Genomic DNA, 22,101 nt, shown 5'->3' on the forward strand with positions numbered 1-22,101 from the left:
GGACCTTGTAAATGCTAAGCAAAAGCTCTACCTCTGAGCTAAACCCTCCCCCTAAGTTGTTATAAATCAGAGAGGCCCCATCTCCTATCAGGCAAAAACTCCACCTTCTACCCTAAGCTCTCTGTGCCCTGTGCACCCCTTCCTCTTCCAGATATCCTTCGGAAGTTTAACGGAAACCTCACAGGCTATGCAGTGGGCACAGGGGAAGCCAACGACACGAATGCATTCCTCAATCAGGCTGTTTCTGGAGCAAAGGCTAAGTACGGCATTTGGGGAGGGGGCTGTCAGGTAGAGAGTGGGAGGCATGTAGCCCCTTTAAGTTTGTAATAGTGACCTCTGTGTGCAAAGAGGATGTTTATCCATTTACAGCAATGATTTGAGAGGCTCTTGGCCCCTGTCTTCCCTGGCCGCCCCTGTGACCTAGGCTGCAAAGAGGCTAGAGGGCTGGACCCGGGACAGGAGCCCTGCCCCTAGAGCCTGGCCTCTCGGCCTTGCTTTCCTTTGCAGCACATTCCAATCATTCAACTAACTGAACAACCTCCAATTTTTAAATCTTACCATGGCATAATGGTGCTGGAGAGATTCACTCTCTCCAAAGCCTTACAAGATGCAATTTCCCCCCAAAAGATCAGGGAGTGCCAACCAAATAGAGGGGCAAGCCAGAAACTCCAGCCTTGGAGGCTGCATAGAGCGGCAACAAGTCATGTCCTGTCCCCACCGCTGCTTCGGAGCTAACAGGAAACGCAGCTGAGAAACCAGAGGCAGCAGCAGCAGACTGCTCTGCTCCCCCAGCATCACCTCCCATGGAGGCCCCTCACCCTGCTCCTGGGAGCCTCAGCAGCCTGGGTCTCCTTGCTCCTGGCCCAGCCTGGGAAGACCCTTCTTGGGAATAGAAACGGGGGGGCAGGCGCCACCACCAGGTGCCAGGAGATCATGGTTCTGGGATCCATCTCACACACTAACAGGAGCCTAAACTAGTGGGGAGCTTGGGATGCCTGAGATCCAGTCTTTCCATGAATTATAAACCCAGATATGTGTAGAGTTATTCTTCACGTCTTTCTAAAAGAAGCATTTAGCTAAGTTTATTTTTAAAAAGACACAAATAACATATACATAAGAGAGAAAAATCACCACCACTGGTGGGGTGAGGAGGGGAAGAAGTATGAGCCTTTTTACAATTATTGTGCCTGAGTACCAAACTGTCAGCTTCCTAGCAGCCAGGGTAAAAAGAGGAAGCATGCCAAAACTTTCCCAGATCTAATTTCAGGATCTGTACCAGTTCTTTAAATGAGACAGACAGTTTCCTAGCATGGAATCCTAAAAGACACTTTGCATGTGGAGTCTTAGAAGGGAGACTGTGAATAACAAGTATAATTGACAGTACCCTTGACTCCAGCTTTTGGACAAACACAACTGGCTTTTCAAAAGGTTATTCACTGTAATACTAGCCAGAACAGGCAAGTAGCTCCTTGTCCCCAAGCCTCAGGGTCTCTGCCAGCTGGGGGTGGGGGTAGGAGGTTAATGCATGGAAACCTCCAGTTCAGGCCCTTTAGGATGAAAAATCCAGGCACTGCTCCTCAACAGGACTGATTTCCTCTCCTTCTCAGGGAACTTGCGAGCCAAGCCCAGACTCTGATACAGAAGATGAAAGATGACCATGTGAGTGAGATTTATGGTTGTTTTTACACACTAGCTTTCTGACCCACTAAAGTCCCCAGGTGGAATGGTTTGCCATGAAAACAGTGAGCCCCCATCACTGGAGGCATTCAAGCAGCGGTAGGGCAGCCCCTGTCCAAGGCCCCCCTGAAGGAGATTACGTCAGCTGGAGGGAGGTTTGCTCTTGATCGCAATGACCTTGAGAGTCCCTCCTGATGCTAAGAATCTGTGGTCTATAAATAAACCTGTAAAGTTCTTTCATCTCTGAGATTCTGATTATGTTATTTCAAGTGGGCAAGGAAGTTTTAGAGGGTTGAATAGATTTCCTAGAGCCATGGTGTTTTTTGTTTATTTGTTGGAAATCATCAAGCATCTTCTTCCCTTTGTATAGAGAGTAAATTTCCACGAGGACTGGAAGGTCATCACCGTGCTGATTGGAGGCAGTGATTTATGTGACTACTGCACGGATTCGGTAAGGGGGGCGGGCCAGCCTGCTCATTGCTCTCAACTTTGACCTGTAGGCGTTGGAGATCCTTTTTGAGAACAGTCCCTAGAATGAACCCTAGGGTTGTCCAGCTTTCCTGTGTGTGTGCACGCACTCACACACATGCACGTGCACGCACACTTCTTACCCCACGACCCTCAGGTTTCTGGCTCCAACTTCATGCCCCAGGTAGGGTGAGGTCGCAGGTCGCAGATACTTGGTACTTCTGTTCCCCTTCCTCACAATTCCTGAGAATTCAAAAAGAGAAGCAGCAGTAAATCCCAAGCAGTGGGAAGGGGGACGCGACACTTTCTGCTTCTGAATGAAAGCTCTGGCTGAAGGTTCCAGTCTTCTGTCTGCCCCATCTTTGACAACAGCAAATAGCCAACTGTTCATCTCAGATTCTGACATGATGAGCTGGTCACAGCTGGAAGCCAAGGGAGAACAAAGCCTTGGGACTGGAGCCAGAAGTGGGGCTACTTCTGCCCTGCTGCCCTCTCTCCCTAACCAGCTCCTCTTCTCCCTCCTGCCTCTTCCCAGAATCTGTATTCTGCAGCCAACTATTTTGACCATCTCCGCAATGCCTTGGACATCCTGCATAGAGAGGTGGGTTGGGGGACTCCCACAAGCTGGACACAGCTCAACCACGGCAGGGATAAAGTGGATGCGGGAAAGAGGGTGAAATATCCCTTCCCATGAATGAGGCAGCCAAAGTCGTGGGCCCTTGTCCTTTCCAGAGTTTGGGGCCTACCCCTAAGGAAGCCTCATTCTATTGGGAATCAGCCCAGAGGGTCTCAGGCTTGAAGAAGGGAAGGCAATGTGTTTACTAATTGTCCCCTCACCACTACCTGGGGCATTCCCTGGGGGTGGCAGCTGGGTGGCTCTCAGGCTGGGCACGGCACTGTGAGCCACAGGGTGTGTCCACAGCAGGCCCCTCTCCAGTCCTATGCCCAGTGTGTTCTCTCCCCATCCCCTGGCATGGACAAGCCCTTCCCACTGCCTGGGATGGGGCACTCTGACCACCAGATGCTTCTCTGAGTGACGGAGACCCTGGCCTGCTCAGCAGAGGTGGTCCAGGTTGGGTTAGAGGGAAACAGTCAAGGGCTAATGTCCTGGCCAACAGGGCACCGACCTCACCAAGATTAAAGCTACTGGATTTGGGTTCACTGACCGATGGCTGAATGGAGCTCTCGGTATTTAGATTCGAGTTGGCCCTATTGTCTCAGTCCAGGAGGCCCATTCATGCTGCCGCCCTCGTGGGCCTAGGGCATAGCTTGCAGGGTGACAACAGCTCTCAGAACTCCAACTCACAGGCAGCTGAGCTGAGTTCTGCCTGGATCCCCTCTTTCATCTGGAGCCTCACCCTTAGGTACCCAGGGCGCTGGTCAACCTCGTGGACTTCATGAGCCCCAGTGTCATGCGGCAGGTGTTCCTAGGGAACCCTGACAAGTGCCCAGTGCAGCAGGCCAGGTAGGCGGGTGCTGGCTGCCCCGGCTGGAGAAGAACTCGCCCAGTGTCACGGCTCACGCAGTGGGGACTCCTCAGGGTCTCTGGGACTTGGTCTGTCCTTGTGTGTGCGAGTCTGTCAAGGGGTCTATGCCAGGACAACCTCTTTCTGGGAGATCAGAGCTAGGGTCCCCGTGTACCCAAGTTCAGGGTGCCAGTGGGAACCTCTGTAAAACGGGACCACAGTGCAGGAGGTCAGGGTTTAAGAGACAGTGCAGCCCAACCTGCGAAGGAGCAACATCCAGGGATGTGTACACACGTGGTCCAGCTATAACAGAAAGCATGGAAGTCATCCATGTGACTCAGTGGCCTTTGTGGGGGAGAGGCGAACTGGGGAGGGAGACAGGGAACTTCCAGTTGGGAGCGTTTTGTTTCTTAAGTTGGGCGAGAGGTAGACAGGGCTGTGTTTTTTATTCTTCCTATCTTATACATACATTTATTCATTTAACAACTACTTTTTGAAATTTTACTGTGCACAAGGTACTATTCCGAGTGCTTTAGAGATATCTTTTTTGGCCTTAAGGATATTTTATGGGTGTGAAATAATTCATAATAAAAGGAGACACAGTGGGGCAGTAGTGTGAACTCAGAAGGCGTCTGAGGGCCTGAGCACTGGGGACCCCGAGGCATCAGCCCCAGTGCTGGAGGACGCGCTCGCGCTTGATTCTTAAACACTGAATGTTGGACTTTCTTGCCTAAATGCGTCTGTTCAGCGTGATATGCTGCAGTCCCTGGGCCCGCCCTCTAATGTTTGTGCTCTGTTCACATAAGAGGGTGCGTATCCACGCACCCTTGGGACGTCATCCAGTCCCTGAATCAGGCCCGAAGCTGCCCCTGAGCCCCTGTGGCAGGGCCTCCTAAGCCCAGGCTTGGGTGGGTGAGCCCCTCCCCCCACCCCTCCCACCCCACCCCACCCCCGTCCTCCCCCACCTCACACAGCAGAGCCAGCCCCTGACACCCTGACCTCAGCTTCTGCTCTGGGTCCTCCTGCCTCCCTCTTCGTGCAGCATTTTGTGTAACTGTGTTCTGACTCCACGGGAGGGCTCCCAAGAGCTGGCCAGGTTGGAGGACGTCACCCAAGCCTACCAGGTAAGACCAAGAAGGTGTCTTCTCCCACTTGGTGAGCTCACCAGCCCAGAGCACCCTGGGGAGGCAACCGGGAAGGGAAGAGCTGACCAGGGCTTGAGGAGTAACATCACCCTTGGGGCCCCTTCCTCTGCCCACTTGGCTGCGGTGTCTCTGGCAGGCACCCCACTAAGAGTCATCCCGAAGGAATCCAGGTGGCCAAATCCTCACAGCGAGCTTGGTGGCTCAACTCGGACATTTGGCCTAAAGAGGGCAGTAGCCCTGGGTGCCCCACAGGTCCGCCTTTCCCTCCCCTGCACCCTGGAGGCCCAGCTGCCCCAACCCTCCCACCCCTGCCTCCCCAACAGGCCGGCCACCCCTGAGTGAGAAGGTTACAGGTCCTGAGCCCAGGGCCCTCTAGAGACTCCTCCGGGTTGGAGTGCGACTTCCTGCCTCACCCTTCAGAGCTTGCAGTCCACTTAAAACCAAAACCAAAAGGTTTACCACGTGGTTTCCAGTACTCAGGAGATTTGCCATCAAGGGTGTTTGTGTTCTCAGAAGAACTGGGTCAGCCCACCTATCGAGGGAGATGGGGACGGGGACGCTGCCACCACCCCCACCCTTGCCCCACCGGTCACCTGGCATCCCAGGGCCTGTGCTGAAGGCACCCATGCGTCTGTCTCCAGAGCAGCATGCGCGAGCTGGTGGAGTCCGGTCGCTACGACACACGGGAGGACTTCTCCGTGGTGCTGCAGCCCTTCTTCCACAGCATTCAGCTTCCTGTCCTGGCGGTATGCTCACTGCCCACCCTGCCAGGGCTCCCAAAGGGAAGAGGAAGTTCAAGGCAGAAATGCCAAGTGCCTCTGTGAGAGTGGAAACAAACGGGGTAGACCCAGGCAGGTCTCCAGCTGCTGGGCTGGGGGGCGCAGCATCCTTGAACGTCAGAGCTGCGTTCCCAGAGGCAGTCCGCTGTGAGATGTGCTCCTGACCACTCATAGCAGCTTCCACTTTACTGAGCACCTACTATGTGCCGGGCACTGTGCATCCCATACATAAAATCTGCACAGCCACCCTTTTGAGGTGAGCTTTGTCATCCCCACACACCAGAGGCTCAGAGACGTGAAATGTCCTTCCTAAAATCATACAGGAAATAAGGAACAGAGAGGCAAGATTTGAACACGTCTGACTCCAGACAGTTCTCTTTCTGCCCCCTACACACTGCTGCAGCCACAAAGGAGAGTGGTGTTTCCGCCTGGCCACACTGTCCACCTGCCACTTCCACTCTGAGCAGAAAAGCTCTGGACATGGACAAGGATGGGCCTCAGCTGTGTCCACCTGGACCTCCACCCCAAAGGCCTCACCTACCTGGAGGGAAGCCGGAAGAAGCTTTGAGCACCTAGGCTTTGCCCAGGCCTGCCCAAGGCTTGGCCCTCCTTTCCCCACCGAGACTGCTGGGAGCAGCTGGCCAAGGGCTGGGACGTAGTGTATCCCAGCTGGCCGGCCAAGGCTTCCCCAGGGCCTACGCTTTCAGTCCCTCCACCATAGCACGAGTTACATAAATGTGCCTAAAAACAAACGTAGCACTTTAAAAATTAACGGTGGGGAATTGTGGGGCCAGAAAGAAGGTTGGGGGCCCTGTAGGAAGCCAAAGGCTGGGAGTACCCCGAGGGGGCGGAGGGTGTTGAGAGGTCAACCCCAGGGGTCAGACCACCAGCTGAGGCCTGCTTTCCACCCTCTGCACTGGTGGGAACTTAAGGACATCTGTTTCTCTCCTTCAGGATGGGCACCTGGATATGTCCTTCTTCGCCCCAGACTGCCTCCACCCAAGTCAGAAATTCCACTCCCAGCTCTCCAGAGCCCTTTGGGTCAATATGGTAAAATAAGCAGGGTGCCCAGGTTCTCTGGGGTTCGAGTCTAGAGCAAAGCGCCAGCCCTCTGTGGAATCAGTCTTGTTCTTGGAAGCAAGGTGCAGCGGAGTGGGGGCTGGCGCATGTGTAGATGTCTATAGCATTTAAAACATGGAGTCCTTGAGGTTTCTGAATCAACTGCATCCTCTCCCTTGGGCTTTGAACTGTGATGAGGGATTCTTGCCATGAATGCAAGGCAGAACCCTCCCATGTATTCAATATTTTCTCTCTGCCAGCAACTGTGCTAGGCAGTTAAAGCCATGTTGTCTCATTAAAGCTGCTCAACAGCCCTGCCAAAGAAGTCTTATGGGTTTATGAGGAAATGAATCTGACAGAAGCTAAGTGACTTGCCCAATATCCCACAGCTGGGGACTGATAGAGCCAGGAGTGGAGGCCCAGCCGCCCTGAAATCCAGTTCTGAGCTCTCCCCACTGCAGGATGCACTGCGGGGGGATGCCCCCTCCAGAAGAAACAAATGAGAACACCCGTGTCTCTCTCTTCCTTCCCAATCAGCTTGAACCGCCAGGAAGGAAAACTGATACCCTGGACCTGACGGTGGATATACCCCTCTCCTGCCCCACTCAGGTAATAAGGAGGAGGAGCTGCCTTGCTGTCCTCCAGAAGCCCAGAGCTCAGACCCTGCCCTCTCCCCTTCACCCCCCATCTCCCTCCCTTTATCCCCCACCCCAGCTTTTCTGTTGCCCATCTTGCCCCTTGGATGGACTTTGGAGGATGGAAGTGGATGAGAATGGGGAAGAAGAGTGCGCAGAAGCACTTATTTATTTGGAAAGGGTAGTCCCAGGTAGGAGAGGAGGCCTGGTCCCGGCAGAGGGAGAAGACTGGGTGAGAGATGAGGATTCTTGAGAAACGAAGTTACGAAGCCGAGAGGATGGCAGGACCACACCTCTCAGCAGGGACAGGTGGGACAGACAGGAAGCTCTGACTGCAGACTGGAGGCTAGGAGAAGCTGCGGCTCATGGTCGTGGTCGTGGTAGTGGAGCCTGGATCAGGAGGTCCAGCAGGGAGAGGGTCAAAGAGCAAAGCCCTGGAGCCATTGAGGGGAGGGGCAGGTAGGACTGGCCTTGTGATGACTGGGGTGAGGCTCAGCCAGGGGCTCCTTTTGAGGAGGAAAGTGTAAGTGGTTGTGTTAAACCTGATTTCAGGCCTGGGGGTGGGGCAGGTACACGTTCCCATTGCCTTCAGCTCCCTTTTCTGCCCCTTGTCTTACGGCTTTTTAACCAAATAAGGTTGAGATCAGGGAGCCCTCAGCGGTAATAAAAGCAGGGTGGCCTGGCCCAGTCTGGGAGGCTCTCCCACCTCCTGGCTGAGCAGGGAGTGGACCTGCAGCTCCCCGGCTGTCTGCCAGGGCTCCAGAGGGGGTGGGCACCCGTGCTTGGACCCGTGTCCTCTGTCTGCTGCCTCCCTTTCCCCAGGCTCAGGCCCAGGCTCAGCTTTGTGCACCTTTAGCCTCATCAGGAGAGCAAGAGCTGTGGGAAGAAGGGACACAAAAGTGAAGGCAGTGGCAGCAGAGGGCTCAGATGCTGGGTCCGGTGCTTGGAGCGAGGAGATAGTCAAGTGATGGAACAGTCAGTGCAGCCTGGGTGCGTCCAGTCCAGATGGTCAGATGCTGGCACAGGGGGTGGGGCAGGGTCCTGGAGGGCCCACCGTGCCAGGTGTAAACCCTGTAATTGCTGGATCCTAAGCATGTCCAGCAGGTTCTAGGGGAGGGGCCAGGCAACCCTGGTAGTAGAGGCATGTGAGGACTCAGAGCAGAGGCTGTAAACCATACAGGGGGCAACCTTCAACATTTCACCAACCCACATGGCCATACTGAACATCAGCCATGGAAAACCCTCTCCAATCTGCCAGTTGCCCTTTCACTAGATAGGTAAAATTAACAACAACACATTCCAGGAAACCGTCACTTGCTCACCCTCCCTGCAAATATCTATTAAGTACCAGATTGGAGCCTAGGCACTGGGTTAGGTAGAGCCCTGTCACCGTGGGCCTCAAGGTGGCCTGTGCCATTCCTTGCCCCAGACCAGGCAAGGAGCCCCCAAAATCTACTTCACCCAGAATCTCAAGGCGCAGTCAGCTCCGCTCCTCCTTCTGGACAGAGCCTGACTGAGCCACCGGTGAACAGAGGAGAGCAAATCCAGCCTCCTAGAACTGCAGAAGCCCAGCCTGGGAGAAGTGTTGCCAGGCAACCCCAGAGCCCATTCCAAAAGAATCCATCTGTTGGCCAGCCCGACTTCACCGCGCCAGGCAACGTAGAATTCTGCGTTCCTCAGGTCCCATCTGCTCCCTCCCGTGTGCCTTGGAGCTATATAAAAGTCCACCAGCATCTCAGTGTGAGCTGACAGGGGCCAGGCAGCATGTATTTTAATCCTAGCTGTGTCTAAACATAGAGGCAACAGGCAGGACCCAGTGAGGAGGAGGGGGCCGAGATGAATGCAGCCCCCTCCCCGCTCCTCCCCCAGCCCCAGTCAGCTGCAAGCGCCTTGTGCCCCGCCAGGTTGGGCACTTAGCAGCACTCTGTGGCTTGCTGTTAGACATTCAGGTGGGACACATGATTTCACAGCCAACTTTTGATTTGTCTCTGTGGACCGTGACTATTGTCCCCTTCTGGTCTTCATCACCTCTCTGCCCCCTCCTTCCCTAGCTCAGGGCAGCTGGCTTGGCTTTCCCTCAGGCTTGGAAGAGAGCTCTTAGTTTTCTTGCCCTCTCAAAGCATTTGTCAGAGTTAGCCACCTCCTCCATGAAATTCATTCCTCCCTGCATTCACGGATGCAAAACCACCTTGATCGGTCTGTTTTTCCAGTTGCTGCCCTCTGTCATCTATTTTAATGACCCTCCTTCCTTTCTCCCAGCCTCCAAAATGTGGCCCTTCTCTAGCTTTCATGTCTCAGGCTGATTCTCTTTTCACTTTCTCCACACTCGGAGGTTTGTCCATTTCCAGGGTTTCCTGTTAAATTTCTTTGCCTAGGATCCCCAAGCTGTGTCTTCACTTCTTCCTTCTTTCCCAGACTTCTTCCTTCTTTCCCAGACTGTATTTCTAACCCTTAAGAGATCTTTGCCCCCAGATGCCCTCCATGGTGTGAGGTTGCCCAGAAGTCAGGTTAAATGTATGATCAGGGGACCAGCAAAATGGAGGAACCAGAGGGAGACACAGAGAGACAGAGAAAAACTGAAATAATTTCAAGTGACATTTCATCCAGCCTTTTGTGAAAAAGCCGAGGTTTGTTGGATTCCTGGACACTTACTTGATTGTTTAGCAGTGTTTCTATTCGGAATTACATGTGGGGGACTCTTTTCTTTAGAATGCATTGGACTTCTAAATCTCTCAGTCCTGCCCTGCCCCCACCATCATCTCAACCTCAACAAACATTCATTCAAAAAATAATTGTTGAGTAAGAATGCCAAAACAGGAATGAAAAATTTGTCTTCCCAAACTCTCCGATCCTTAGGACTTCCTGTCTCTGTCAGCGCTGCTGTGGTTGTCACCGTTCCGCAGGCGTGAAACATCAGGCACACTGTCTGATAGGATTCTTCCTAGTGCTGTTCCAGTGCCTCCCCCTTCCTAGTGCCATGGCCACCACCCCAGTGCGGGTCCTCATCACATTATGTGTTAAAGGCTATCTGCTCCTTCCCATCATAAAGCAACAGCGAATTATATAACCTTAGGGTCTCAGTGGGGAGGGCCTTGGAGTCCTGTTGATGCAGTCTCTCATATAATAACTGAATTATTCTATCTCATCCCTCCCAAGGCAAGTAGAGGCTATGGCCTTTACTGACACTTCCACACTCTCAAGGCAGTACTTTTCGAACAGCCAAGTGGCTACCTGTTAACAAGCTGTGAAATCAGCCTATTAGGTCATGTTTGGGTTGGGCTGATGGGATAGGATGGGATGGGATGGGATGGGATGATGGGATGATGGGATGATGGGATGGGATGGGATGATAGGATGGGACAGGACAGGACGATGGGATGGGAGGATGGGATGACAAGATGGGAGGCACAGAAACGTCAGAGGGTATTCCACGTAGTACTGCTATGTCCTCCTCTGTTTTACCAGTACCGGCTTTCTCTGAGTCTTCTCCTTAGTTCCCTCAACCATTTATGGCAGACAAGTGTTCCAAACATGCCGCAGGTAGTAGTATGTCTGCCTGGAACACGCCCCCCCTGAAGTTGGTGCCCAGGCCTGACGGTACACACCTGGTTGGGTCCGAGCAGCACAGAGCAGAAGAAAACCACCTCTCATTCACTGTGGAACTTTACACCTAGTAACACAGCCGAGAGGAGCATGACCTTTTCCTGCAGCCCCTGACTCACGTTGCTGGCTCGTGTCAGGGCAGGCCACCCCGTCTTTGCACGGCTATAACTAGGGCACTTCCTCGTGCTGGCGTTCAGTCGGCTTCACTTTCTACTTACTGCTGCTACGAACCCAGCCTAGGAGAGCTAATCAGACTAAACGGAATCCCTCTTCCCTCTGCTCAGCTCCAGGCCGTTAAACCACTCTGACTCATGCACGCACAATGCGGTCAATGGACCTGTTCTCATCATTCCTGCTCTGGTCTCATTCCCCACCACATTCCAGCACCTCTGACCCCTTAGTTCCATCTCCCCTCTCTGTCCCCTCCCTCAACCCTTGGACCACATAATCAAACAGACTCTCCAGTTTGACTTCCAGCAAGTCCAGAAGAACAGGGGAAGCCTTTGCCCTCTGGTTTCTGCCTTTGCTTGCCACTCTGGGACTAGCTTCAGCCCCCAGGCCCTCTGCCCAGCCAGGACTCCCATGAAGTGGGTGGAGAACAATCATTAGTGACCCACCTCCCACCGAGTCTTGTCTTTGAGGATCACACATCCCCAGCTCTTGCAACTGTTCCTCAGCAATTACTGCACTTTCTGGACACACTATGCTTTGATGCTTCACTGCCTAATGCTTCTCGTGTTCTCTGACTGGGTTGTAAGCCTCTGGATCCTCTCCTCATCCTGGCACCTAGAACAGTGCTCTGAACACATGGGGTGCTCCACAGAGGTGGGTCAGCTCTTTATTGGGTGCTCCCAGGTGGCCCTCATCTGATGGTGAATGCTCGGGGGACACTGAATAACATGAGCTGGAGACAAGCTTCGTTAGCCATGGTGAACTGCCACTATGAGCTCTCTCTTGCCTTGTACTGTGGCAGACGGTCCAGGGCACACTTCCTCCTTGGCTGAGTGCGCCAGTGGCCCAGGTTTCAATTAGGAATGCCAAGACTCAGAAGGAAGGATTGACGTGTAGCACCCCAGGGAGCCAGGGTCTGTGCTGAGGGCCAGGAGTTTTGTGCAGGTAGGTTCCATCCTCCAAGGGGAATGCTGAGTCTTTCTCTTCCTCTTTCGTTGGCCTGACCCCCGTGTGAGGAATGGACCCAGGCCATTCCAATCACGAAGGCCTGCCCAGCTCTGCACTCACTACCTGGAACAGGTGCCTTCTCTACCCTGCGCCTCGGTAGAGCGGAGCGATCAGGGGTTGCCGACTCGGATACAGTGCCAGGCAGGAACACGATCCCATGAACAGGATCAAGTCTGGGACAAGACGAGGTGGTAGGGCCAGATCTGAAGGGCATGCACCCCTCCTAAAGGTACTGAGTCGTCTTCCTCTCTCCTCCCCCTTCTCCTCCTCCTCTTTTTTAAATGCCATTCAGGCCAAAATAAAGCAGAACAGAACAAAACATCTCCTGGCTAGGTTCATCCCATGGGCAGTCAGCTTTCAACCCCTGGACCAGATCTCCAATGCCCTCTTCTCCAGCTTTCTGGTTCTTCCCACTCTTTCCATAGTATTCCCAAATTATCAGACCGTGGCCCTTCTACTCCAGCCAGCACATCTTGAGAAGGTGTTGACAGCTCTGGGCCATTTAGTGTTGCCTGATCTCCATCTTATAAACTTGTTCTTGCTTCACTATCAGTTTTACATTTTCTTATAACCTGCTTTCCTCCACCATTTCTTCTTTGTCCACTTCCATCTTTGTTCTTTGATTAACTCATCACCAGGCACTGAATAGACTTGGATTCTTGACTGGGCTTGTATGACACTGATAGTGAGATAAATGGGTGAGCAGGATGGGAAAAAAACATGACCCAAATATGGAAACCAATCCACAGGGGGTGAGACACAGAATTAAAAGGAGGCAATAATAATAATAATAGCAACAGATGTTAAAATATATTGATCACTGTAACATTTTGTGGAGAAGAAAAAAATACTATAATATGACTCTCCTGCCAGAGAAATTACAAAGGGAAGAAAATCATTCTGAGGGAGGTGTTCAGTTGTCAGGGTGAAAACAAAAGCACAGAACCCCGAATAGAACATGTGTGGAACCCTTTTTAGACATTTTCTTGTGCATCCTTTGCTGAAGCTGTTATGTAAAACCCTCTTGGGGGGGTGAATGAAATTCTATTTATATAGTTCTTTCTATTTAAATGCAGAAGATTAGCATTAAATAAGTCTAGAGGGCAGGGTTGTTAGTACTTAATGTTTCCTAAGCAGTCTTCAGGGCTGTCAGATAACCTCTCCCTCTGTTTTCTCTCACAGAATGAGCCCTTCCTGAGAACCCCCCGGAACAGTAACTACACGTACCCCACTGAGCCAGCCACGGAGGTAACCCCTGAAGCACGTCTCCCTCTTGGGGATAAACCGCTTCCACCTCCCAGCAACACGGGGTGTCGTGTGGCTTTCAGAGAGTTAGCTTAAGCAGAAATGTACCCTACTTACATGCTGGAAATTGGAATGTGAAAAAAGGATTCCTGAACCACACAGTCCCAGGATTGTCCTAACATGTTCTCAAGTGCTTACTTGACGTCAGCGACCAACTAGAGGAAGTACAATTTTCTTTGACCTTTGCACAGACATTGTCTCTGATTAGGCAGCTCAACCTTTCAAGAAGGGAGGAGGGGGAGGCAGTGGGTATGATGCACCATCAATTTCCTGTAAGGTGGAAACCGGGTGGGAAGAACCTCAGTTCCAGGGGCTGAGCCCAACAGGAAGCTGACACATAGCCACGTGGGTCTCCAGGGCTTGTTGGGTTCAAGTCAGTCAATCCAGCTCTGAGGATTCAGGGCCCATGGCTTTAGGGATGGTTACTCCAAAGATGGCCTCGAGGATCCTGGACCACACTAGCCTCACAGGACAGGTCTGGTCCAGACCACATCTGTCAGCCACCAGGATGGGGGCTCAACCACCAGTGTCAGTTGAGCACCTATGGTTTGTTTTGTATTGTGCTAGGGGCCAGAGGGCATTCAGAGAAATATCAGACATGGTTCTGCCCTTGGGAGTTAGAAGTTATTCCATCCTGGGCACCTACTATGTGCCAGGCACTGTTTTGGGAAGCCAGAGCAGTAGACCAGACAGACGCATCCCACCCCTCATGTGTTACCGAACTCAGGTTTGACTGCTCACCACTCGAAAGCCAGTATTTGAGGGGCAAGTGTTGGTAGGAAAGGAAAGGCTTTTTTATGTTGGAGGCTGACAACGAGGGGAGAAGGTGTACTCATGTCCAACTCCCCACTGCTGATCAGGGGAGTTTTGAGGTGTATATGTGGAGGGAGGGGGCTATGTGCAGAGCAGCAGTCAGCTCTGACAGTCATCTTGACGTTGGTCATGCAGTGGTCTGATCAGCACCATCTTGATCATTTTAAGAACAGGTAACCTTCAGTTCCAGGGTCAGTTTGTTCCCATTTCTTTGAGGCCAGTTCTTGGAATTGTGGCACCTTATGTCATGGCTACAGTCTGGACATCATGCTAACTTCTTCCACCTGGTAGGGGTTTCAATATCTACAAAACAGCTCAAAGGATATGGTTCAGAATATTATTTATAGTCCTTGAGGAGGAACTAACGGTCCTTGACTTTGCTTGATGACTAGACTGTTATTTTGTCCTGTTTGACTGCTTTCCCTTTGTTTCTGCATTTTCTCATTTCTCTGATTAAATTAATTCTTTAAAGATTTCCTCCAGACAAGAGACAGGTGGAGGACATGGTGGGGGCGGGGGGTCCTGTCCTGGGAAGGTCCCACAGGGTCTTGCTCCATTACACCTGGAGTTTACAGTCTCCTGGAGGAGGCATCCAGTAGACAGCTAAGCATGACCATTTCAGATAGTGATGACAGCTCTGAGGAAGGTGACGCAGGAAAGTGGGATGGGCAAGAGAGGGTGGCACATTCTGATGAGCCATGCAGGCCACACCTGTCTGAGGAGGGGAGATTTGAGCTGGGACATGTATGAGGAAAAGCCGCCAGCCATCTGGAGAGCCAGCAACAGAGGCCCAGGCAAGACCAGGGAGCACAAATGCTCAGAAGCGGGACTGACTTGAGTGCATTTGAGGAGAGAAGGAAGGCAGCATGGCGGCAGGCATGTGAATAAGGTGGAGAGTGGGAGCACGAGACCAGAGGTGGTGTCAAGGGCCACCTTGAACGTACAGAACCTGAATCCCTAAGTAAGAAAGATGGACTTCTGGGGGGACCCAGGTGGGAGGCTATTGGAGGTTCTAGGAGAAGGTAACATAATCTGTGTCATATTTTTAAAAGATCTCCCTGACTAGTGTGGAGAATGGATTGAGGAACAGCAAGAATGATGGAAGAAAGACCTTTTAGAAGCCAGCTGAAGCACTGAGACTCACTCACATGAAATTATGGATGAAATGTTAGCTGCTAAGCTCTGGGGCATGAGCTCACGTGGAACCTCTTATTAAAGGCATCCACACCCATGTCCTTTGGGAGGCCACCTGTAGCATGACTTCACTGTTCTCTCCCCTGCTCTGGGATGACTGCGGGCCCCATTTAAGAGCATAGATAACTCAAGATGGGAAAGACCGTGAGTGTGCACACGCGTGCCCACGCGTTACGTGCTTTGTGCATAGAAATAGACAGACACCCATTTCCTCCTCTCTAGTTTCTCTCTCGCTCCATCCACACCTCACAGCTCTTCACCTCACATGATCCCCTGCAGTGGCATAGTTCTAGCCTCCACCATGAATTCCTTAGCTAGTTCTTCTTGGGCTGAAGCTACCCTTCCTGCCCAGTGAATGTCAAGTGATGTGTCTTTCCTCCCGTTGATTTAGAACTGGGGCAGTGACCTCCTGTGTGCTGAGTGGGATCCTTCCAACAGTGTCCCTACATCAGGTGAGTGAAGACACAATCATCCCCTTCAATCAAGGGCCTTGCTAAGCATCAGGTTGGCGGGAGACCCTAAAAACACACCTTGGAGGCTTGAGCAGGTCTTGCTGACTCCCATGCAACGCAGACCCAGATCCCAGGCAGCCCATGACAGGCTGGCCTGCAAACAAGCCTCTGCTGGGTGCCCAGGTTCTCCACAAGCCACACTTGTCACCTCTACTTTGTCTCAGTAGCAGCCCCCACCCCCCTCCAGCCTCCCTGTCTGGTGAGGTAGGTTCAGTCAGGATTGGGGTCCTCTCTGCCTATGCTTATGACCCTGCCGCTGGAGGTTTCCTGGACCACTCTAGTGTGAGCTGAGCTCCTCTCAGGATGCACAAGAGCCATCAAGTCCATTGCCTTCGGTGCCTTGGTTGCTCCGAATGGATGGGAGAGGCAGAGTTCTTAAGGCCTTAGGCTGGAAATAAGTGTAATGGGGACCTGTGGGGTGAGGGCAGAATCTCAGGCTCCTAACCACGTTTATAGTTTAAAAGGAAGACTTCCGCTGACCACCAACGTTTTTTGCCTGTCTCCCTAGTCCATGAGCTTCGACCCGCGGATATCAAAGTGGTGGCCGCCCTGGGTGACTCGCTGACTGTGAGTACTTTGCTGAGCCAGGCATGAGAACCTCAGCACCCAGCCAGGCCCTGTGCAGAATCAGCTCTTCCTCCTCATTGGCTCTGTGTTCAGCATTTAGCTGACACTGTTGAGGACATACCTGTATCTGGCACTGAAATACAGCCGGGCAGCTGTGGGACATCACCAGGGCAATCTAGAATGCCCTGCCCTCTACCCTTCCACAGCCTGGCTCAGATGCCACCTCTTCCATGAGCCCTCCTCTCCATCCCCAGAAAGCAGCTGCCCATCCTTCCTCCCCCACTGTTCCCAAGCAGTTCACCTGTGTGTGTTAAGGTTCTGACCCAGGTCTGCCTGCCTCTACCAGGGAACTCATCTCCATCACCCAGACTCCCAGGGCAGTGGTTCTTACTCACACACTGCCCAGTATCCCCTCACCCCATTTAAAGATGTGTTCTTGGGGGCAGAGGGAGCCCAGTTCCTGCACACAGCACAGTTTCGCTAAAGGAATTGTATTGGCCAACAGTTCAGCTATTGCTGTGTGTGAGACACTCTGCTAGCAATTCTGAGAAAAAGGAAGTGTAAGACATAGTCTTAACCCTCTAGGAACTTGTCCATCTAGGAAAAGAAGAAATTTACACAGAAGGAGATGCATAATCATAGAGGTGACGAACAGGACTTCTGAAATTGGGTATTCGTTCCTGTAAAAAAAACAACCTCCCCATATGTGTGTGAGTGTGTTTTAATTTGGGTGTGAACATGGGGAAAGCTGCGGAAGGATGTACACCAGGCTCTTAACCATTAATTGGCTCTGGTGGTGTGTAAATGTGGACCAGGGGTCAGAAGAGTATGTTGAATCTGTGTGCAGGAGGCAACATGATTGAGGTTAAGATAGGGGTACAGTATTAATTTTTAAGTCTTTGTATCATTTCACTAGCTATGGTGAACATGGATTACTTTTGCAAGTCTCAAAGAGGATTTTCTCTTTTTTTAAGAGAGGGCATTTAGAGAAAGCTTTATGGAGGAGGTGGCCACTGACAAAGGTCTTAGAGAATGAATCAGAGAGTTAAGGACTGGAAAGAGGAGTTCGGCGCTCCTGGAGGGGATGCTGTGGCTGGTGATAGGCTGGTCCAGGGCCCTCATGCTTCACATCGACTTGCTTAGACCTGGAGGTTTGTGTGGACAGGAAAGGAGAGGGCGAATGAGGACAGGAAATTGGAAACCAGATCACGGAGAGCTCAGCTCAGTGGGGAAGGGGTTTGTCTTTGACCCTGTGGATTAGGGAGACCTGCCGAAAAGTCAGAGTTGGGGGAGACATGAAGGAACAGGTGTGCAGGAAGAGCAGGCAGGCAGCCTGATGAGAAGGGAGGAGATGCTGGAGACTGGGGTTGGGTAAGAGGCCAGAGCTGTCCCTGGTGAGGGGTAGGAGTCTCACCTGAGGAATATGGTATAGGGAATATGAAGGAAGAGATGGGTGCCAGAGAGGCTGGGCAGGAGGAATCTTGTTCTTCCATGACTTGGTTACTGGTTGTGTGTAGAGGACTGGAGAATCAAAATGAATCAGAGATTAAGTGGCCTGGAGAAAAGCTGGTACCAAGTTCAGAAAAGGTAAATCCAGGTCCCAGCTGCTACACCAGGGCAAGAGGGGCCCTCCCCAGTGCCCCCAGCCTGCACCTGAGCCCAGCTCAGTTCTGGAGCCTTCTCTTTGCCTTTCAGACAGCAGTGGGAGCCCGACCCAGCAATGCCAGTGACCTCCTCACATCCTGGAGGGGCCTCTCCTGGAGGTGAGAGTGTTCTCCATTCATTCTCTGTTGATGACACTCCCCCAAAGAGGCGAGGGTGGTGTGTTTCCCCTGTCACCCCTCTGGAGACAAGGCCGGGTACCCATGGCCCGGTGCTGAGATGCAAAGAGATGCCCTGGTACTCATGCTAGACCTAAGAGTGATGGGAAACCTGCTCCAGGGTAGACTCTCTGGTTCTGACTCAGAAATAGGATGACCTGTGGTTTTAACAAATGTGCTTTCTCTTCCCCAGCATTGGAGGGGATGGCAACTTGGAGACCATCACCACACTGCCTAGTAAGTAGCAACACAGAGAAGCACCATTACTGTGGCCATAACAACCCCTCACGGAGGCCAGGGCCCTCCCTCTGGGCAAGGGAAGAGAGGGTTGTCTGTAAGGAGGGAAGGCAGCCAGCCCTGAAAAGACCCAGAAGCATCCCACCCCACACCTGAGCCCCAACCCTGCACGTCCATCTCCCTCTCACCTGTGCTGTCTGCTCCCTCCCTCTCCAAAGACATTCTGAAGAAGTTCAACCCTAAAATCCTCGGCTTCTCCACTGGCACACAGGAGGAGACGGCGGGGCTGAATGTAGCAGTGGAAGGGGCCAGAGCTTGGTGAGTAGATGTGGGTACCGGAGGGAAAGAGGAGGGCAAGGCTAAGAGATCAGGGAAAAGAGAAGAGTGGTGTCTGGGAGCCTGGTCCCTAGACAGGCAGGAGTAGCTGCGGTGCACAGAGCACTTCCGTGTGCCTAGCCCTTAGCTGCCCCCTCACATGGATGGTCTCCTGTAATCCTCACAGCTGTTGAGATGGGTACTGGCATGATGACCCATCGAGGAGGAGATGGGCACCGACAAAGGTCTTCGAGAATGAATCAGAGAGTTAAGGACTAGAAAGGAGAGAGTCTGGCTCTCCTGGAGGGGATGGAGTGGCTGGTGGTAGGCCAATCCAGGGCCCTCATGCTTCACATCAACTTGCTTAGACCTGAAGGTTTGTGTGGACAGGAAAGGAGGGGGCGAACGAGGACAGGAAATTGGAAACCAGATCATGGTGAGCTCAACACATTGGGGAAGGGGTTTGTCTTTGACCCTGTGGATTAGGGAGACCTGCCGAAAAGTCAGAGTCGGGGGAGACATGAAGAAACAGGTGTGCTTGGAAGAGCGAGCGAGCAGCCTGATGAGAAGGGAGCTGGGTACTAGCATGAGGCTTAGACCGTTTCCTGAATGGCCCAAGGTTATCAGAGCAAGTGGTCAGAGGAGCCGGGATCAGACCAGGCTGAATCAGAGCCTTCGCTCTGCCCACTGCCCTGTAACCGCCTCTCAGGGCAGCAGGAGGAAGCACTCGAGGGTGGTGGACAGGAAGCACGTGGCCCAGGGCCAGGGCGCCGTCCAGCTGACTCCAGCCGACCTCCCCGCCCAGTGAGGCTGGGGTCAAACGTGCAGGCGGCTCTCAGCACCCCAGGTACACAGTATGGCCTCACGGACGGCCGCCCTTCCCCTTTCCCCTCTCTGGCCTCCGAATCTCCAGCCCTTGACTCTGCAAAAGCCATACGTTGACACCAGGGAGTTAGATGGTAGATCCCCGAAACACCATGGCAATTGTTTGTTTTCACTCGGATTTGTATTGTTGACAACAACCCAGATAATTAAAGTTGAAAGCTCTGGCAGAGTTCATTGATTTTTCTGCACGGAGCATGCTGGGTCTTTGCTTTGTACAAGGGTTGCTGCACTCAGATCACCAGGGAAACGGAATTGGTTTGACTCATTCTGTTTACAGGGAGCGTTCCTTTTAGACACGGTAAGGAGGGCCCCACGCTTGGTGTGAGTCTCTGAGCCACAGGAAGCGATGTCAGTTCCTCAGCGTCATAAGCAGGAAGAAATTATTTTTCTGCAAAAATTGGGCTTCAGGGGGCCATAGTGTCAACACCTAGTTACTGTTATTACCATTATTATTATTATTATTATTATACAGCCCAGGCTTCATTAACCAGGAATGGATTCCTTAGTCTGTTGACATTCAAGCCCCTTTCCCCTTTCTTGCTTCACTTCTCTTAAGCTGTCTTTTTCTATTTTACTGCTGCTTGGTGCTTCCCCCAGAACAAATAGTGGCAGGGGAAGTGGCCGAGACACGCAGCTTCTTGTTAGTGTCTCTGAAGTACCGTGTTAGGGGAAAGGAGAGGAAGCCATTGACCTAAGTAAGCAAGGCTGGAGGATTGTTCTACGAGCCTCCCTTATCTGAGAAGCAGGGGCAGGGATGGTACCGCGTATGCTGGGCCACGTGCACAGCTCATCGTGGGCACGCAAAGATTTCAAATGCCCATCCTGTACCAGTTACTGCTTTTATGACTTCTTCCATGGAAGCCTCCATTGGCTGTATCCCTTCTCATATACATATCTTTTTTAAAGAAAAACAACAGCTTTATTGAGGTATAGTTGACACGAGTACACTGCACATATAAAAAGTGTGCACTTTGATAAATTTGACACTTGCATTTACCTATGAAAACATTACTGCAAGCAAGATGATAAATATGTCCAAGACCTCCCAGTTTCCCTGTGCTTCTTTGTAATCAATCGCTCCCTCCTGCCCCTTTCCTGTCTCCCACTCCATTCCCTGGGCCTCAAGAACCACTGACCTGCTTCCTTGTCATTATGGATTAGTTTTGATTTTCTAGAATTTTACATTTCTAGAATTTTCTAGAATAATAGCTTTTCTCTTGTCTAACTTCTTTCACCCAGCAAAATTACGTCTGCTTGGGGAGATACTTCCCCGTTGTCGTGTGTATCACTGGTTCACGCCCCGTATTGCTGTAGGGTTCCGGTGACATATCTCTTATCCAGAAGCATTCATTGCCTTATAGACGGCAGACATCTGGGAGGTGAAGGGAGAGCTAGTGCCGTCCAAATTTGTCTCCCCCATCCTGTTTTGTGGGGGGCAGGGGGGAATGAGGAGATGAGAATGGTGTGGGAATCCGAAGTAACTACAGAGAAGGAAAACAAAAGGATTAAAGGAGCAGAGAGTGGGACTCAGAGGTAAAGGTTAAAGGAATCATGAAGCCTGGCGAGGAGAAAGCTGAGCATTCATTTAGGGCAATGACTTTTTTCAAACATACAAAAGGTTATTTTTAAAACAGGCAGCTGAAGAACTGAACAGGCTCAGCCTGTAATGAAAGACCTGGATGATATAAGGGAACATCCCTGATGGGAAGGATGAGCAGATTCCCCCCCTAAAGTGGCCACAGAGGACCAGGCCTGCAGGAGGGGGTGGTTGGATGCATGTCAGCCCCTGGCAGGGTCTGGAGTGACGTGGTGCCGAGACCCACGGTAGATCTTTATTTTCACTAGGTTGAGATTTCTTGAGAATTGAAAGCCTTTCGATACATGCTGAAGGAATGAACTTTGTATGACATTTTTCTTCCTGAAACATCTTGCCAGGCCCAAATCCTACAGCTTGAGCCCTTGCTCCTGAGCCAGCTCTAACATCCCTGTCTCTTCCCCCACCTAGGGACATGCCGGCCCAGGCCCGGGACCTCGTGGAGCGAATGAAAAACAGCCCTGTGAGTACAGGACCCGGGGTCACCCCAAGAGGTGCTCTGTCTCTAGCTGGGGGGCTGAAAGAGCCCCCTCTGCCCCACGGCAGCTCAGGCTGGTCTTCAAGAGGGGCCAGATGAGCTCAGAGGAGATGGCTGTCCACCTCGACGCCACCTCCGCTGCAGGGACCGCTGCAGGCAGAGATGGAGCGGAGTCCGGGGAGGTGGCAGGCCTTGCCCTGGCAGCTTTCTACTTAACCCAAGAGTTGGCTTCCCAAGCCCTATTATGTAAACTTTGGCTTCTAAAAATAGGTATCTCGTTCCAATCCTTCCTCCTTCCTGCTCCCTTGGCCCCTCTAAACCTTCTCACTAGCACTTTTTAAAATGCTCTGCGTTTATGCCTTGGAATTTG

General features: G+C 52.1%; 1 protein-coding gene across 2 annotated transcripts in view; it reads left to right on the plus strand.

Annotated features, from left to right (window-relative positions):
- Positions 1-22,101, plus strand: part of PLB1 (phospholipase B1) — a 120,547-nt gene that overhangs the window by 83,720 nt on the left and 14,726 nt on the right. For both annotated transcript variants that reach the window (XM_045511774.2, XM_010948454.3), the window contains exons 36-51: positions 152-260; positions 1,608-1,659; positions 2,048-2,128; positions 2,681-2,746; positions 3,510-3,610; positions 4,654-4,735; positions 5,398-5,502; positions 6,490-6,585; positions 7,132-7,203; positions 13,194-13,259; positions 15,715-15,775; positions 16,344-16,402; positions 18,098-18,165; positions 18,416-18,459; positions 18,678-18,777; positions 21,665-21,716. In XM_045511774.2, coding sequence (XP_045367730.2) covers positions 152-260; positions 1,608-1,659; positions 2,048-2,128; positions 2,681-2,746; positions 3,510-3,610; positions 4,654-4,735; positions 5,398-5,502; positions 6,490-6,585; positions 7,132-7,203; positions 13,194-13,259; positions 15,715-15,775; positions 16,344-16,402; positions 18,098-18,165; positions 18,416-18,459; positions 18,678-18,777; positions 21,665-21,716 — 1,214 coding nt within the window. The remainder of the gene's footprint in view (positions 1-151; positions 261-1,607; positions 1,660-2,047; positions 2,129-2,680; positions 2,747-3,509; positions 3,611-4,653; positions 4,736-5,397; positions 5,503-6,489; positions 6,586-7,131; positions 7,204-13,193; positions 13,260-15,714; positions 15,776-16,343; positions 16,403-18,097; positions 18,166-18,415; positions 18,460-18,677; positions 18,778-21,664; positions 21,717-22,101) is intronic.

The sequence above is a fragment of the Camelus bactrianus genome, chromosome 15 (assembly GCF_048773025.1).
Source record: "Camelus bactrianus isolate YW-2024 breed Bactrian camel chromosome 15, ASM4877302v1, whole genome shotgun sequence".
NCBI lineage: Eukaryota > Metazoa > Chordata > Mammalia > Artiodactyla > Camelidae > Camelus > Camelus bactrianus.